The sequence below is a fragment of the Choloepus didactylus genome, chromosome 6 (genome assembly GCF_015220235.1).
Source record: "Choloepus didactylus isolate mChoDid1 chromosome 6, mChoDid1.pri, whole genome shotgun sequence".
NCBI lineage: Eukaryota > Metazoa > Chordata > Mammalia > Pilosa > Megalonychidae > Choloepus > Choloepus didactylus.
The window spans coordinates 8,043,761-8,063,735 of NC_051312.1; the positions used below are offsets into that span (position 1 = coordinate 8,043,761).

The 19,975-nt window shown below is 36.3% G+C and overlaps 1 protein-coding gene across 3 annotated transcripts in view; it reads right to left on the reverse strand.

The window, feature by feature from the left end:
* The window catches only part of KDM2A (lysine demethylase 2A), a 112,047-nt gene that overhangs the window by 69,968 nt on the left and 22,104 nt on the right, over window positions 1-19,975 (reverse strand). The window contains exon 2 of one of the 3 annotated variants that reach the window (XM_037838016.1): window positions 19,323-19,448. The exons of the other annotated variants lie outside the window; for them this stretch is intronic. Coding sequence (XP_037693944.1) covers window positions 19,323-19,388 — 66 coding nt within the window. The 5' untranslated portion in view covers window positions 19,389-19,448. The remainder of the gene's footprint in view (window positions 1-19,322; window positions 19,449-19,975) is intronic. 3 annotated transcript variants of the gene reach the window in all.

Sequence of the window (19,975 nt, forward strand, 5' to 3'; positions counted from 1 at the left end):
AAAGGCAGGCTAATCCTGCCTATAATTATGCTTAGTAGTCACCTCCAGAGAACCTCTTTTCTTGCTCAAATGTGGACTTTCTCTCTCTAAGCCTAACTCGGCAAATAAATTCATCACCCTCCCCCAATGTGGGATACCCCAGGTGAATAAGTCTCCCTGGCAATGTGGGACACAGATTCTGAGAATGAGCCTGACCCTGGCATTGAGAGGTTGTGAATGCCTTTTTGACCAAAAAGGGGAAAAGAAAGGCAACAAAACAAGGTTTCAGTGGCTAAGAGATTTCAAATAGTGTCAAGAGGCTGTCCTAGAGGTTACTCCTATCCAAGCTTCAGCTAGAAAGGCCAAATGGCCACAGTATGTTAAGCTCAAGTCAACAGTAGTCCCAAAAACCCTAAAGAATACTCGGATCCCTATCTAAGACTCCATAAAAGTTTCACTCACTAAATTTATTCTTCAGAAACTTAAATCCTTCAGAGAGCTCCTATGTCAGCTAAGTCCCCAAACCCAGAGGCAACAGCCTCTTCAAGAACATCAACTAGATGTGTCCCCTTTGCTCATAAAGTTGACACCCCTTTACAACATGAACAAGTTAGGGTGGTCACTGCCTAGACATCCTTGAAGATCAGGAAAGTGATAAAACCAGAGGAAGGGGCAGCAACAGACTATATGGGATTTAACAAAGGATTATGAATACTAAATCTCTATATAATTTTCTCCTTAGTTGCTAGGGTATTAGAATAGCTAGAAAGAAAGAACTAAAATGGTAGAAGTGTAACCCATAGCATTCTTTGAAATTTGCTCTATAGCTACTTGTTAAATTGTAATTTGAAAGTTATCACCTTTTTGTATATATGTTAGATTTCACAATAAGGAAATAACTGAAACTATGGTACTGTAACTCATAACATTTTTTTAAAATTTCCTATAAAACTACTTGTTAAATCGTACTTTGAAAGTTATTACTTTTTTGCATAGATGTTATTTCACAATAAGGCAATAACTGAAAACAACAGAACTGTAACCCATAGCATTATTTGAAATTTGCTCTCTAACTACTTGTTAAATTGCACTTGGAAAGTTATCACTTCTATTGTATATATGCTATATTTCACAACTAAAAATACGTTTTAAAAAAAAAAAAGCCATCTCTACCCCACTGCATTACCACCCAAGAGTAGCTTTTTAATAATAAAGTACAGGTCAAACACTAATTTTCCCAGAAGCTTGTCCCCAAAAGTTCAACCTATAGTTTTCTTTGTCTACTTAAAAAAAAAAAAGAAGAGGCCAGAAAATCCCAAATAATCTACAAGATGGCTAGTAGTGTTACATGAATTTGGCAAAGTGTCAGGGTTACAAGATCAACACTCAAAAATCAGTGGTATTTCTACATACCAGCAATGAATAATCTGAAAAGGAAATCAAGAAAACAATTTCATTTATGATAGCAACTGCAAGAATCAAATATCTAGAAATAAACTGAACCAAGGATGTGAAAGACTTACATACATACAACTAGAAAACACTGTGGGGAGAAATTAGGAAGACTAAATAAATGGAAAGACACTGTGTTCAAAGATTGGAAGACTAAACATTGTTGAGATGTCAGAACTACCCCAAAGCAATTTACAAATTCAATGTAATCCTAATAAAAATTCCAACAGCTTTCTTTATAGAAAAGGAAAAGTCAATCACCAAATAGCCAAAACCATATTGAAAAAAACATATTGAAAAAGAACAAAGTTGGAGGTCTCACACTTTCCGATGTTAAAACTTATTACAAAGCTACAGTAATCTAAACAGTTTGGAACTGGCACAAAGACACACAGACCAATGGAAAAGAATTCAGAGCACAGAAATAAACCTTCACGTCTATGTCCAAATGATATTTGATAAGGGTGCAAAACTCACTCAGTGGGGAAAGAACAGTCTCTTCAACAAATGGTGCTGGAAAAACTAGATATCCACATGGAAAAAAGAATCAAAGTGGACCCATACATCTCAAACCTTATACAAAAGTTAACTCAAAATGGATCAAAGACCTAAATATAGGAACTATAAAGCCCTAGATGAAAACATAGGAGAACATCTTCAGGACCTTGTATTAGGCAATGGATTCTTAGATTTTAGACCAGAAGTGTAAGCAACAAAAGAAAAACTAAATTGGACTTCACAAAGATTAAAAACTTTTATGCATCAAGGGACATTACCAAGAAAGTGAAAAGGCAACCTACAGAATGAAAGAAAATATCTGGACACCATATATCTGGTAAGAGTTTAGTATCTGGAATATATAAAAGAACTCCTACAACACAACAATTAAAAGACAACCTAATGAAAAAATAGGTAAAGGACTTGAACACACATTTCTCCACAGAAGATACACAAATGGCCAACAAGCATACAAAAAGATATTCAACACCATTAACCATAATGGAAGTGTACATCAAAACCACAATGAGATACCACTTCACACCCACTAGAATGGTGAACATTTAAAAAACAAAATAAAAAGTTCTGGAGAGGATGCAGAGAAACAGAAACCCTCACACATTGTTGGTAGGAATGTAAAGTGGTGTAGCCACTGTGGAAGACAGTTTAATCGTTCCTCAAAAAGTTAAATGCAGAATTACCATATGACTCAGCAACTCCACTCCAAGGTATATACCCAAAAGAACTGAAAGCAGGGTCTCAAATAGATACTTGTATACCAAGAGCAGCATTATTCAGAATAGCCAAAAGGTGGAAGCAACCCCAGTGACTATCAATGAACGAATGGAAAAACAAAATGTGATATATACATACAATAGAGTATTTTTCAGCCGTAAAAAAGAATGAAATTCTGATATATACTACAACAAGCATAAACCCTTAAAAACATCATGTTGAGTTAAATATGACACAAACAAAAGTACAAATATTGTATGGTCTCACTTGCATGAAAAACTAGAATATGCAAATTCATAAAGAGAAATTAAATTACAGGGTACCAGAGGTGGGGTGGGGGTGGGGAATGGAGAGTTAATGCTTATGCAGCACAGTTTCTGTTCAGGGTGAAGGAAAAATTTTGGTAAGGAATGGTGGTGATGGTAGCACAACACTGAATATAAGATAACACCACCGAACTGTATACTTGGAAGAGCTTAAAATGGGAAATGTTATGTTGTATATATGCCATCATAATAAAAATTAGAACAGAGGAGGGGGAGAGGCCTAAACATAGGGATACAGGAAGAACATAAATTTAGCTTTAACATAACTAAATATTTTACAAAGGTGTAATGATCACTTTACAAAGCTAAAAAACCTTGCCTTTCTCTTCTAAAATTCAGCTGGATTAGCCTTAAACATCTTCTAGGTCAACTTCTGGAGAAATCAACAGTACATAGAAACAGTTTCCATATATGAAAACTTTAGCAGGCCACAATGATTCCTGCAACAAGATAGTATAATCCACAAAAGGAAGGCATCACCTATAGAATTTGGTATGATGTCTATTCACAAATAAATCTCGTGGGATTTTAAGAAAGAAGAAAGACAGCTGAGAAGGCAGAATACTCAAGGGAAAAAGGAAATACAAGAGTGAGCTTTTCCTTTAAAGTTCCTTCAGAACTGGTGTCAGGATATCATATATATACAGAATGACCTTAAAATTCTCCCAAAAAGTCTGGACACACTTACCCTGATGCAAATATGCCCTACATAAAACCAAGTGGCTGAAAAATTAAAGTGCTGGATTTCTTCCACTAACACTGCCTGCTTTTCTACATACTATTTAGCAAAATCAATTGCAGTCACTAATTCAGTGTTTGCTGCCCTTTTAATCATGATATCACCACAATTTTGCAAAGGAAAAAGCTATAGCTACAAGAAATAAAATTACCCTCTGAAATTCAGGATAAAGATAAGGAATCTCAACACTATTTTAACAGCTGTTATACCCAAAGCACATTCTTTGTCCTCCCCCAAAGGTTTTTACTAGAATATATATCCTTCTTGGAAGCTGGCAAAAGCAATACTTAGCAATATTAAGATTTCTATCAACATGCAAATGCCCAATTAATTTATTCTCCAAAAGTAGCCTAGCCAAGCCACCAGAGAAACTGCAAAAAAATAAGCAAGCAACACCATTTGTCAACGTCCAAGCAACCTTGGTTTGTATTTCTTGAGTAACTGTGAAGTAGAGACGTATACTTTCTCAAGTTACCTTCTATTCCACTGGTTCAAATCTTCACTTCTTTTTCGTAACCCAGAAATTTTTTAAAACCTAGCACTCTTACCTGACATTTAAAAATTAGCTTTGAGTTAAGTGAGACCATAACCCAGAAGGAAAATAAAATGTTTGCTTATTCTAATTATTATCCTCTTAATGTAACAAAAAAAGGAAACTTCAGAAGGCCTAATTATTAAGCAATAATCTTTAAATTACCCCCACACAGTAAGACACAACCCACCAAGAAATTTTCAGTTTCTCCCTCAAATCAATTTCTCAACTTTATTTTCATTAGCCAATGAAACATCTATTGAGTCAAATAATCCCTGAACACTTCTGTTTACTTCTGAATTTGTTTCTATAGCAACACACACCGAGAATGTAGAAACAAAGATAATGCCTACTTTTTTCACCTTCTTCTGTAACTGATGCAACTGTAAGTCATTTAGTATGTTAGGTGCATGTTAATGCAAGGTACAGGCCATGCCAATTCAGTTCCTGGAAGGTAAGGATTAACATATTTGTTAGGCAAGAACAATTTATGGAAAATGAAAATGCCCCTAAAAAGTTCACCTTAAATCTCAAGGGGAAGTAAGAGTGACCTTTCTTTCTGCCAGCCACTGTGAAAGGTACTCTCAACATTAATGAACAGCTTGTCCTAAAAACCAATAACTCCAGACATTTGCTCAGTAAATGACATGAACCATGAAATGGGTCACACACATTGCTTCTCCTAAGTCTTTAGGTAAGTTTAGGGAGACAGCAAGGAGTGACTTGAAACCATAAGATACATAAATGTACCTACATCCAGCTTTGCTACTTTCCTCTCATCAAAATGATTTCCCCATGACCCTTCTCTCTGGAGTTGTGATTGATGTTTTTATTCACAGACAAAGGTCAACCTCTTAACCAACATATAAACTCTTTTTCAAACTGCCAAACTTAAGATTTAAAGAAAGCTACAAAATTTCATATCTAGGAGTAGAAGCTATAGAAGGAACTGGCATAAAATCAAGAGCTGGTATTTTTAATTATCTCCCACAAAAACATACACTCCTCCCCCTTACCACTACATCATAGTCCTGGCAAGACCACTTCCCTTCTAATCACTCAGTCGGTCAACCCATCTATGCCAAGTAACATGAAAGCAGAGAAAACTATGTCTACATTTCTGACTTTACCTAGGAATGTTAGTTTAAGATTTGCAGACTAACCCACATTCATTAAAAAGTTCAATAACAAAAAAAATACTTAATAAGGCAGTTATAGTTGAGCTACCAAAGAAACTAAAAATAGAAATTAAAGATCACAACCTTGCTAAGTTTTTGCTAAATTTCAAAGTATCACATCTAAAATATTACCAAATCACCTTCTACCAAGCTACCATTCATATACGAGATAAAAAATTCAGCTTCAAGTATGACCCTATTTACTATCTTTAGCAAAACTACATAAAGAGGACACCAGAAAGAAAGTTGGAAGATAAAGACTAGGACTGTATAACTCAGTGAAACCTAGAATGGTCAATGATTGTGATTAAATACACAAATATGTTTTCACATGAGGGAGAATAAATAAATGTCAGCTTTTCCAAGGTGTTACAAATGGGGTGGTGTTCCAGTTTGTTAATGCTGCCGTTAAAGCAAAATACCAGAAATGGATTGCCTTTTATAAAGGGGGTTTATTTGGTTACAAAGTTACAGTCTTAAGGCCGTTAAAGTGTCCAAGGTAAGGGGGTACCTTCACTGAAGGATGGCCAATGGAGTCCAGAAAACCAGTTAGCTGGGAAGGCATGTGGCTGGCGTCTGCTCCAGAGTTCTGCTTTCAAAATGGCTTTCTCCCAGGACGTACCCTCTAAGCTAAAGCTCCTCAAAAATGTCACTCTTAGTTGCTCTTGGGGCATTTGTCCTCTCTTAGCTTCTCTGAAGCAAAAGTCTGCTTTCAAAGGCCGTCTCCAAAATGTTGCTCTATAAGCTGCAGTTCCTCTCTTAGCTCCTGTGCGTTCTTCAAAGTGTCCCTCTTGGCTGTGGCAACCTCGCTCCTTCTGTCTGAGCTTATAGAGTGCTTTAGTAAACTAATTAAGGCCCTTGCTGAATGGGCTGGCCACCTCCGTGGAAATTATCCAATCAGTTATCACCTACAGTTGGGTGGGACGCATCTCCATGGAAACACTCAATCAAAGAATTACAATCCAATCAACACTAACACGTCTGCCCACACAAGATTGCATCAAAGATGATGGTGTTTTGGGGGACATAATACATTCAAACTGGCACAGGTGGTATTGGGGAAAAAGTACAATCAATGCAAACTAGAGTCTATAGTTAAGAATAACATTGTATTATGCCTCCATTAATTGTAACAAAGGCAATATACCAAAGCTAAATGTCTTTAAGAGGGGGATATAAGGGAGGGATATGGGATTCTTGGCTTTGGTGGTGGTGTCTGATTTTTTTATTGTATTTTAATTTTAAATTTTTTCTTTTGTTGCTTTTTAGTTGTCATTTTTTTCCTTTTTCTTTTTTTACTTTTTTCACCTCTTCTTCTTTCTTCGTGGAAGAAATGGAAATGTCCTTACATAGAAGTGTTGGTGGATACATAACTGTGATTATACAGGGAGCCATTGATTGTTTACTTAGGATGGAATGTATGGTGTGTGAATAAAACCATCTAAAAAATAAACAGAGGGATACAGTGCTGGAGAGAATGTGGAGAAAGGGATGTACCTAATCACTGTTGGTGGGGAAGCAGAATGGCGCAGCCCATCTGGAGGGCAGTGTGGTGGTTCCACATGGGGTTGCCATATGGTCCTGCAACTTGGAAACTGGTTATATAGTTGGAAAAACTGAAAAGGACACAAATGGACATCTGCACAGTGGGGTTTATGGTGGCAGTATGCACAATTCGCAGTGGATGAGGTGGCCTAAGGGCACACCAATTGATGAACAGAATGGTAAACAGTGGTGCATACATACAATGGACTATTGAGCTGTTACAAGGAGTGAAGTTATGAGGTGAATGAACATTGAGGACACTATGTTGAGTGAAAAAAAACAAATGAAAAGAAAAACATTACAATGCCTCACTAATATGGACTAACTATAACGTGCAAGCTCTGAGAACTGAGTCTGAGAGCACAGACATTTGATAATCTGATTATTAAGTGTCTTGGCATAGGCCTATTCAGATCTGTTCAGTTTGGGGTACGCTGCACTTCTTGAATCTGTAATTTTATGTCTTTCATAAGAGATGGGAAATTTTCATTGATTATTTCCTCTATTATTGCTTCTGACCCTTTTCCCTTCTCTTCTCCTTCTAGGACACCCATGACACGTACATTTCTGCGTTTCGTGTTGCTAGTCAATTCCCAAAGACATTGCTCCTATTTTTCCACTCTTTTCTCTATCTATTCTTTTGTATGTAGCCTTTCAGGTGTCTTGTTCTCCAGTTCCTGAGTGTTTTCTTCTGCCTCTTGAGGTCTGCTGTTGTATGTCTCCTTTGTGTCTTTCATCTCTAGTGTTGTGCCTTTCATTTCCATAGATTCTGCCAGTTTTCTTTTTTGAACTTTCGATTTCTACCTTCCGTACGCCCAGTGTTTTTATTATTCGCTTCATCTTTTTTGCCATATCTTCCCTAAGCTTTTTGAATTGATTTAGCATTAGTTGTTTAAATTCCTGTATCTCAGCTGAAGTGTAAGTCTGTTCCTCTGACTGGGCCATAACTTTGTTTTTCTGAGTGTAGGTTGCAGTTTTCTGTTGTCTAGGCATCTGGTTTCCTTGGTTACCCCAATTAGGTTTTCCCAGACCAGAACAGGATCAGGTCTTGGAAGGAGGCAATAGTATCCAATTTCCCTGAGGGTGTCTTAGAAGATTGATAGACTCTGTGAGGCCTCAAGCCACTGTGCTTTTCTGCCCAGCAGGTGGTGCTTGTCAGCCTGTCACTCCAGACTGGTGTAAGGAGGTGTGGCCTGTGGCTGTTTTCCCCCAGGCTCTGGGGTCTGGTTCTGAATGGAAGGTAGTAGGGCTTGGCACTACCTTCTTCCTCCTAGGGAAGATAGACCCCCTGGGGAGAGGTCACTTGCATTTGAATAGACTCTCTGGCTCTGCTATCTCCACCCTTGTCTGGGTTGGAGTGCTGGGAACTGAAAATGGCTGCAGCTTTCTCCACTGACCTGAAACAGGGACAGAAAGCCCCCCTTCAGGGCCAGTCTGCGGCCCCCTTCAGTTTCACCCATCAACCAGAGATGGCACCTGTTCCTCTGGGCTCCCTCTCCCTCCCAGAGAGGTCCTCTGGCTCTCCAAGGTCAGTCATCAGCAAAAGCCTCTGTCTGCTTGTTGGGGATTCACAGCTTTTATTGAGCAGCCCCTGTTTGTCAATTAAAACCCAAGTTGGAGCTAGGCTGAGGTATATTCACTTGTTCAGAGAGTGCTGCTCTATAGCACAGTGAGGCTTTACAGTTCGGTTTGTGGAGGGAGAGGCTCCCAGCTCAGATCCGCAGTTTTTACTTACAGATTTTACGCTGCGATCTCAGGCATTTCTCCCAATCCAGGCTGGTATATGATATGTAGACAGTCACGATTGACCCCCAGCAGTTATTCCAGATTATTTACTAGTTGTTCCTGGTTGTTTATTAGTTGTTCCAGCCATTCTTATTCTTTTTTGTGTGTGGTAACAAAAATGTTCAAAAATTGACTGTGGCAATGAATGCACAACTATATACTGGTACTGTGAACAACTGATTGTACACCGTGGATGACTATGTGATATGTGAATATATCGCAATAAAACTGAATTTAAAAAAAATACATAAAGAGAACACAGGATTTGGAGTCAGAAGTAGGTCTGGGTCTAGATACTACCGCTTCTCTAAGCTTCCATTTTCTCGTGAAAATGTCAAGAATTTCACCTAATGCACAGGATTGTTATGAGGTTTAAATAAAAACACATGTAAAAGTACTTCAAAATGTAAAAAGAGAGGTTGAATAAAATAGTGGGAGGCTCTGGAGCCAACTTTCTGGGATTCAAATCCTGGTTTAGCCCCTCATTATATATGAGCTACGTAACTAATAATGATAATAAAGGCTATCACATAGTGTTGTATGAAATGAAGTAGAAGACATAAAGTAGCTAGCACATAGCACATAATCAGGAAATATTAGCAATTGTGATTCTGAACATGAATTAACAGAGGACTGGGAAACCAACTATCTTTTCTAAAAGAATGGCCTGTATAGCTAGAGATGGGTCATACTTCGCATGCCTCTTCTCAGATGGCATTAATCAGGTCAGATTTTCTGCTTCTTTACCATCCCAAGTGATAGGCTTCTAATAAGTTTTCCAAGTCCATCCTTTCTGGAACTTTCTTTTATGATTCCATCATCTCTAAATCTCCTCATACCACATGTCTAATCCCAGGGATGACATTTTATGAAATTCAACAACTGTATTCTCTCTACTCCAACAGTGCCAGCAATTTAATATGAAGTGGTCATTTCTTCAAGGTGCTGAGTAAGAAGCCCTTGCTCTGTGTGGTAGAGTTGGTGATACTGTTGTTTGTGGGTAAAGAGAGCCTGCATGAAAAGGTCACACTTCAATAGGGGAAGAGCCAGAAGATAGTAGCAAAATGCTTATCCAAGAACTGGTTCTGGGCACCAAGACGGTCAGACTAGAGCAGAAGGCTGAAGAGAGACTCAAGAGAGAAGAGGCATGACTAACAAGAGCAAGAGGTTTAGAACACAGCTCAATTTCTGACTTAAAAAAAAAAAAAAAAAAAACACACCTGTTTGCCTCTGTTGCTATAAATCTCAGAAAGTGATTCAGGAAAAGTGACCATTAAACACATTTAGAGACAATAAGAATTAAATCAACCTAATCTGAATTATTTGGCATTTATTGCTAGGTTTCTCTTACATGGAATATCATGAGAGAAACTCTGGTGAAAAGCATAAAAATTATGTCAGAATTTTATACAGCCAAGAGAAACAAGGGATTAACCAAAGAAACTGAAATGATTTAATAAGTTATCATTCCTAGTTATCATTCCTAGGGAGCCTGTTCAGTAATGGAAGTCCCTAAGAGAGACAGAACAGGGAGCTAAAATGCTCTTTCCCCCTACCATCATCCTCATAGAGATTATAAGCCTATGTGTTCCATGGCCTTTATACAAGGACTTAAAGGTCCTGAATGCTTACTATAGGCTGAGTACTATCTAAGACATAACAGAAAGAAATAGAAGAGAGGTGGTATTTTCAAGAAGCTCACAATTTGTTGGGAAGACAAAACACACTTAACTAAGAAAAGTCTAGAGCCACAGCCAAGTACACAATGCAAGGAAGAAGAACTTAAGAGTAGGTTTAGACAATCCAGTTTTACACAGGTAATTGTTACTAAGAAATGCTACAGCTAAAAATATCCATGTGACTAGATGGTACTACATCTGCCTCTATGACAATGCCTAACATATGATTCCAAAGAACTAAGCATTTTCAAGCCCACTTTTTCTAGCTCATTCAATCCTCACAACAACCTCATGAGGTAAGATAATGAAGTATCAAAATCAGTTATGAAGAAAGTGAGAATTAAGAAGGATGAATAACTTGAACCAGGATTATTCAACAGCAGTCAAGCTGTAAATCAAACACACACAGGTCCAGCTGGCATTAAAAAGTCTACACTCTCTTCATCTTTCTGTATATACCTTGTATTGCATAATAAGGAAAGAACTGAAATTGTGGAACTGTAACCAATAACAATTTTTGAAATTACCTATATGTCTGCTTGTTGAGCTGTACACTGACAGATGACACCTTTCTGTATGTATGTTATATTTTACAATAACAGAAATGGCTGAAATTGTGGAACTGTGATCCATGACATTCTTTGAGATTTGCTCTCTAACTACTTGTGAAATCATACATTGAAAGTTATCACTGTTATGTATATATGTTAAAGTTCACAATAAAAAAAAAAAAGGAAAAAAAAAAAGTCTACATTCTTAACCCCTACAGCAAGAGTTCTCAAACTTTTTGGTTTCAGGACCCCCATATATTCCTAAAAATGTTGTGGGTTATATCTACCAACATTTACTACCAGAAATTAAAACTGAGGAATTTTCTAAGAATATTATTTTGCAAAACAAGACAACAAACTGTATTTCTTATTGTACTTCCACACGGGCTCAAGGAAAACTTCGTGATTTCAAAATAATGGTTCACCTTAATAAGGTTAGAGATTACAGCAGGTATAACCCAGGATAGCTAGTAAGAGCACAATATGAATATTGAGAACTGAGCTAATCTATGAAAAGTCACATACTTATACCCTAAATCTACTATCTCAGAAAATTCTAGAAAACACAAGAATGCAAAAGCACACATTCCATTAGCCCTGAAAGTAATTTCATCACACATCATAGAATTCTGGAAAACACTGTATACTCACATGAGAGAATGAGAGAGAAAAAGGCAAATATCTTACTTAGTATTCTTATAAGCATAGTTTTGACTTTGCAGACCCTTATAAAAGAATTCTGGGTACTTCCCTAGATCACACTTTGAGAACCACAGTTCCATGCCAATCTTCTTTAAATCATGGGTCATAAAACCAATTTGGGTCACAGTATGCATTTTTTAAATGAAACAATAGACTATAATAGAAAATGCCCAGAAAATAAAGAATGGTAAGTATTTCCTGAAACTCATGTTATAGTTATGTACATACATGTGTACGAGAATACTAGGTCATATTATAAAATGTATTTCCTACTGCATAACAGTCAAAAAGTGTAAAAACACTGTACTATAAAATACTAATTTCTTAATCTACTGCCAAAGCAAAAACTATACATAAACACACAACCTATAATCTGTAGACCAAAAACTGAGAATCTGTGATAAATTGTATACTCTCAATATGAAGGCAATTAAAGGTTTCAGGTGGATACAAAAACAGGAGCATTCAGACAATGGTTCAAGCTGTAGATCTCTCTGTATTCTGGCAAAGGCAGGCCTGCATCTGGCGAACCGCAACAAATGCAAACAGCACAGCCTGTCTTCACCAACTACTGAAGGTCCACCCAGAGCTTTAGCATAATCCAGGGCACCAAAAGACCTCAACAATGGTCTCCCTGAGAGGCTTCTACAAAGACAGACACTACTGGTGGTAGTGGGTGAAAACATCACTGCCAGTTCCTCTCTATCAGACTGAACTACAGAATTTTATTTCACAAAGAGTTTATCTCCCAATTAGTCCAATTATACCAACAGGAAACCTGATGAAAATTATCAGAGAAAAGGCAGTAAGGAAGGGCTAAATTCAGTGATACACAACAACAGCATATACTTTTTCTTTGGTCCTATTTCTCTGTTATCAGCATACCCTAAATTGCCAATGCTTCCACCTCCAAGGACAGACCCAATCCCACTAAAGTCCTCAAACTCGAGAGGGAAAAAAGAGACAGGCAAGCTCTGTGAATAGAACTCTTTCTTTTTCACCACTGACTCCTCACGTACATGCTTAACACATACAGACTCAAATACTTATTTAGTATATAGTCAAAGCATCACCCCCAGATTACTTACTAATTGCAAAGGAGGGGGGAAAAAGTACCTTTCCAAAGGAGAGATTGCCTGGTTACCACCTTAATCTTAACATCACTAATAGTCGGACAACCTAACATTGTGTACCTCCTGACCTGATACAATTTGAAGTACTCCATCATTAAGAAGCATTATTGCTAAATGTTTAGCCTGAATCTAATCCTGTAGACAAAATTCCCAGTTTACAAGATATAGAGTTCAGAAAAAACACATTAAACTATACGATGAGGAAGGAAATCCAGAATGAAGGACATTTTAAAAGACGATTAAAATAGACTTCAAAAAGCTAATGACACACACACACAAAAGATAGAGGGCCTGTTTGGAATCACTAAACAACTTCTGGAAAAGGCCAGAGAGTAAATATTTTAGGCTTTGTGGGCCATACAGTCTCTACCACAACTACTCAACCCTGTCATTCTAGCATGAAAGCAACTACAGACAACATGTACATGAACGAGCATGAATGTATTCCATTAAAACTTTATTTATGGACACTAAAATTTAAATTTCATATAATTTTCTTATGTCATGAAATACTCTTCTTCTTTTGATTTTTTTCAACCATTTAAAAATGTAAAAACCAAAGAACTGAAAACAGGTATTAAACAAATACTTGTATGTGAATGTTCACAGCAGCAACAGTCACAACAGTCAAAAGACAGAAACAACTGTCCATCAACTGATGAACAGAAAAACACAATGTGGAATATATATACAATGACAAATAATTCAACTATCAAAAGGAATGAAGTACTGATATGTGCTACACTACAGATGAAGACTGAAAGCATCATGCTAAGTGAAAGAAGCCAGACACAAAAGGCCACATATTGTTATGATTACATTTGTGAAACATTCAGAACAGATAAATTCATAGAGACAGAAAGCAGACTAGTGGTTGCCAGGGAGTAGGGAGGGTAGGAAGAATGGGGAGTGACGGCTCATTGGGTATGGATCTTCCTTTTGGGATGATTAAAGAGTCTTGGAACAAGAAAAGAGGTAATGATTGCACAGTTTAAAACGTACTAAATGCCACTGAATTGTACGCTTTAAAATGGTTAGTGGTTAATTTTGTTGCGTGAATTTTACCTCAATTACAAAAAAATGATACAGGAAAAAAATGTAAAAATCATTCTTTCCTAGAGGACTATACAAAAGCAGATGTCTAGCCAAATCTAGAACCCAGGTTATAGTCTGCCAACCTCTATTCTAGACTGAAAGAAACCGAAGAGTCACACAGTAAAATGCAAAGCATTGAATCTGGGATGGAAAACAGAAAAAAAAAACTACAAAAAGTTATTTAGGATATTTGGGAAAACTTAAATTTTATATGTTACTGAATTATAATTTTCTTATGTATGACAACAGATGTGTGGTAAAATCATACCCTTATTCTTAAGAGAAGCATGCTGAAATATTTAGGGATAACATGTCATGAGGCAGGCAAATTACTTCCAAATGATTCAGCTAAAAAGAAGTTGATAGAGAAATAAAGAAATGTGCCAAAACATTCTTTTCAACATTTGGGGACTCTAGGTAAAGGGTATAAAGATGTCATTACATACTACTCATTCAACTTTTCTGTGTTTGAACTTGTTAAAATAAAAAAAAAAAAAATTAGGGAAAAAAATACATTACATAAATGCAGAAAACTGGCTCTAGACAGTAAAATACAAAGTTTGATGATACATTAAACCTAATTCCCCTCATTCCTTGGGAGTGAAGGTTTATAAGAACTGCGATAAGAAATACAACTGATTCAAGAATAATTTCTGGGACAGAGAAGAATCACGATGCCAAGGACAGGCTTAATGAGGTAAGAAGATTGGTAAGACAAGTTCCCTATGGACAAGGGATTAAGAAGGTATCATCAGCTCTACAAGAGGAATTTCTGAAAAGTAACATACACACAAATAAACAATATGGCACTGTAATCCTATAGTCCCACTGACTAATACAATCAAAAATGCCTTTTTTTTTTAAACTAACAGTAGTCCCGAAAACCTTAAAGAATACCCAGATCCCTATCTGAGACTCTATAAAAATTTCACTTACTAAGTTTATTAGTCAGAAACTTAAATCCTTCAGAGTGTTCCTATGTCACCTAAGTCCCAAAACCCAGAGGCAATAGTCTCTTCAAGAACATCAACTACATGCGTCCCCTTTGCTCATAAAGTTGACACACCTTTTCAACATGAACAAGTTAGGGTGGTCACTGCCTAGACATCCCTGAAGATGGGGAAAGTGATTAAACTAGAGGAAGGGGCAGCAACAGAAAACATGGAATTTAACAAAGGATTATGAATACTGAATCTTTATATAATTTTCTTTTTCTTAGTTGGTAGGGTATTAGACTAGTTGGAAGGAAAGAATGGAAATGGTGGAACTGTAACCCACAGCATCCTTTGAAATTTGTTCTATAGCTACTTGTTAAATTATAATTTGAAAGCTATACCTTTTTGTATATATGTTAGATTTCACAATAAGGAAATAATTGAAACTATGGTACTATAACTCATAACGACTTTGGAAATTTCCTATATATCTACTTGTCAAATCATTCTTTGAAAGATATCACCTTTTTGTATATACATTATATTTCATAATAACGAAATAAATGCAACTATGGAATTGTAACATAACATTCTTTGAAATTTGTTCTCTAAGTACTTGTTATATTGCACTTGGAAAGTTATCACTTTTACGTATATATGTACATTGTACAATTTAAAATATGGTTTCAAAAAAATGCTTTTTTTCCCCAGACAAAAAAAGAAAAAAAATAACCTAACAAAACTACCTGATAGCTTAAACATTCTTACTGAATTAAAATTACCCAACTTCTATGGAATTACCCACTTGAAATTCTACAGTAAAAAATGAGTAGTACTCATCCCTCATGCAAGCTGTTCCAGGCCAGCAGGGGTCCAACAGAGCTATAATGTAAGCCACATATGTAATTTTAGATTTTCCAGTAGCCAAATTCTATTTTATTAATTTTACTCACACACACTCCATATCAACACTAAACTACCTGCCCCCCCGCCCCACCCTGACCTCTCTCCTTCCCCTATGCCCTGGTAACCTATAATCTACTTTCTGTCTCTGCAAATTTGCTATTTCTAGACATCTCTTGTAAGTGACATCATTCAATATTTGTCCTTATGTGTCTTACATATTTCACTGAACATGTTTTCAAGTTTCTTTCATACTGCAGCATGTCTCAGAACTTCACTCTTTCTTATAGCCTAATAATATTCTATTGTGGCTATGCACCATATTTTGTTCATCCATTCATTTGTTGATGGACACTTGGGTTGTTTCCATCTTTTGGCTATTGTGAATAATGCTGCTATAAACATTAGTGTACAATATCTGAGACCCTGTTTTCACCCTCTTTGGATTATGCCTAAAAGTGGGATTGCCAGGTCATATGGTAATTGTAATTTAAAATTTTAAGGAACCACCATATTGCTTTCCACAGTGGCTGTACCATTTTACTTTCCCACCAAAAATGCACTAGAGCCCTAATGACTAATTCTGTTAAGCGTCTTTTCATATTGGCCATCTGTATATCATCTTTGGAAAAATGTCTATTCAAGTCTTTTGCCAATTTTTTAACTGGGTTGCCTTTTAATTGTTGAATTATAAGTTCTTTTTATATTCTGGATATTAAGCCCATCTCTGATATATGGTTTCCAACAATACCCTCCCCTTCTGTAGGTTGCTTTTTCCTTTCTTCATAGTGTCCTCTGATGTACAGAAGTTTTAAATTTTGACAAAGTAGAACTTATCTACTGTTTCTTTTGCTGCTCATGCTTTTGCTGTTCTATCTAATAATCCATTACCCAATACTAGGTCCTGGAGATCTGTCTCTGTTATCTTCTAGAAGTTTCATAATTTTAGATTTTCTATATAGGTCTTGGATCAATTTTGAGTTAATTTTTGTATATGGTATCAGGTGTAAGGGTCCACTTTCATTCTTTCATGGACATCTAGTTATCTCAGCCCCATCTGCTGAAGAGACTCTTCTATCCTCACTGCATGTTCTTAGCACCTACATCAAAAATCAGTTGGTCCCAGATGTGTGCGGGTCTATTTCTGGACTTTGAAATCTGTTCTGTTGGGCTGCATTGTCTAGCTTTATGCCAGTAACACACTATTCTGATTACTGTAGCTTTGTAATACAATCTGAAAATGGGAAGTATAAGTCCTCCAACTTTGTTCTTTTTCAAAATTGTTTTGGCCTTTCAGGGCCCTTGGAGTTCTACTTCAATTTCTGCAAAAAAGGTTCCTGGTATTTTAATAGGGATTGCACTGAATGTGTAGATTACTTTGGGTAATACTAACTTAACCATATTAAGTTTTTCAATCCATGAACATCATATTTTTTAAAGGTGAAAGTAATTTTAATAATATATTTTACTTAACCCAGTAAATCATTTCAATATGTAATCAATATAAAAGTTACTGAGATAATTTAATTTCTTTTTTCATATTTTTTGAAATCCAGTGTGTATTTTTTACTTACAGTACATCTCAATTCAGAATAGCCACATTTCAAGTATTCAAAAGCCACATGTGGCTAGTAGTTACCATACTGGACAGCACAGCTCTATAGACTGTGAAGCAGCAGCAGAACAAAGCTTAGAAAATGAGCTACCAAGAAAGCAGTTTAATATATGTATGTAAATCTCCCAGAGCAACACATGCAGAAATTTTTAGTTATTTTTGATAGGAAATAACTTCCAAACTAAAATCAACCTCTGATTGTATCCCTTATGATATCCTCCAAGCAAAGAAGATTATCATATTGGGCTGGGGAGTTCTGTCCTTTGACCGTCCCCAGGAGGTTCAGTCTAAGGATTAGGATGAAAAGAGGAGCTGAATCTCACACTCCACTTTCTATCCCCTGGAACTGGTTGGAAATAGCACCTTTTTACCTTGGCATTTCCCTCTGTCTATTAACGAACACCACCACCACCCACCCCCCCCATAGTTTTGTCCAACTGACCTCTAATTCCCCAGAGAAAAGAGATCATGTCAAATCCATATTCTCCAACTCTTAAGATTTCTGCTCCCAAAGTGACTATGGCCCTTCCTCTTGACATTCCCTTACTTTAAAAAAAAAAAAAATTCTTTCAGAACAAGTGGCTTTAGGAGAACAACTAAGTCACTTCAAGATCGATCTCCTTTTCCCTAAGTGACCTGGGATCCACTTCCAAACGAGTATATATTACAAAGAAATAAAAACCAAAACACCATAGGTAACTACAAAAATAATTTAAATACACTTGAGGATCAATGATATACAAACAGTAATTGCAATTACTCTTCCCTACTACCCATCCCACTCCACCCCCCAATCCCTCTCTTGCAGAAAAAAGGTGGTGATAACTTTTCATATTTATAAAAAAGGAAGCATCAATTCTTACTTGTCAGATTAACAAATGATATCTTTGACCCCTAGTTGTAGAATGTAAGATAAAGTCAAACAAAGTGAATATCCTAAGTTCTGATCTCTTTATTGGCCAGAAAAGCTAATGGATATTTTAAAGCTAAATAGCTAAAGCTATGTTTTCTATTTCTTCTAGATTTTCCTCTGTGATTAAATTTGGTTCAAAATCTGCCACTACATAACAAATTATTGAATTTTTCAATCCTTTAGCTATACTAAGACTATAAAATCCAGAGTCTAATAACTAGTAATCGTTAAATTTACAAAATTTCTAAATCATCTTTTTTATTCTTGACCTATGAAGTAGAAAATGTGTATGTGTGTGTGTGTGCATGAGCATGTGTATAATTCAAAGGCAAAGAAAAAGACATGAAAGGATATACAACCTAATAAAATGGTTATCTCCGGGAAAGGGATTAGGATGGGGAAAATTCAAGGGACTCTTTAGCTTTATCTGTAATATTTTAATTTTATAAAATATTCATTATGTGTTATGCATATAATTAAAAAATCGTATTTGAAATCTGTAAAACTGGTTATATAAAATAATTTAGTAAGCTTTTAGAATTTTGATACCATTTATTCAAAATTCAATATAAAGCAGTCTACATTCATTACTCCAGTGAATCCTCATACCAACCATAGGTATCGTTATTACTCCCAATTTAGACATGAGTAAACTGACAATCAGAGAGGTTAAGAAGTACCCTGTTTAAGGTCACTCAACTGTTAGGGCCTGGCAGAAACTACAAAATCACACTGAAGAAAATCCACAGAGAATTTAACAATTGGTTATAGCCCTGGGATATTAAGGAATATTCTGTTAATTCAGTAGTAAACAGTAAATACTTTTAACTTTTGCCATTGTTAAAGAGCTCCAGAAAAAAAAAATTGCTATTTATCCCCCAGTCTTAATAAATGAAGCAGAATGAACATACTGGGATATTTCTTGATTGGTTTATTATGCCCAAAATTGGCTTATAATATCCCAAACCTAGAGAAAGTTTAAGAAATTGAGGTAGATTCATAGTGCCAAGCCATGACCAGCTCTTACCCAAAAGTTGCTCTTTGGGTTAATTCTAGGCAAAGTACAGAAGACAATTTCAGCAAGGTTGTACATTAGGGTTGTAGATTACTTGTTTCTGATGGAGGAACTTGTTACCTATGATTTCAGTTTTATCTGCAAACAAAAAAACATCATTTTCTTAAAGGGCAGTGATGATGATGAATACTTAAGCCAACTACAAGTGATCCAGCAAAAACTGTAAGTTTATCAATGTGCATGTATCGATTCATTTACCTTACCACTAGAAGATCAGCTAAAGAAGTCTTATTAAAAGAATCTCTTATGTAAGGGGATAGGAAGTCACTCCAGAGAGATTCCTTGAGCCTTGAAATTCTTTTACCTTCCTACTTTAATAAGGAGCAGTTAGCTTCCTGACTGCTAAAATCCAGTGAAAGTCCTATCTTTTAACCTGACCTTTCCCAGGATGGCACAACAGTTCTGGTTAAGAATGGATGAAATACAGGCAAGGCTTATTTCTACTCTCCTACACCCAATCTTCAATAACAGCATGTTTTTAAGTTAATTACATACTCCGAACTTACATGACAGACACTTTCATAAATCTTAGTTCTGCTTCAACTTCCATCTTGCTTTTCTGGCTATTTATATCTGGTTCGGGAAATCTAAACTGCTACTGCAGT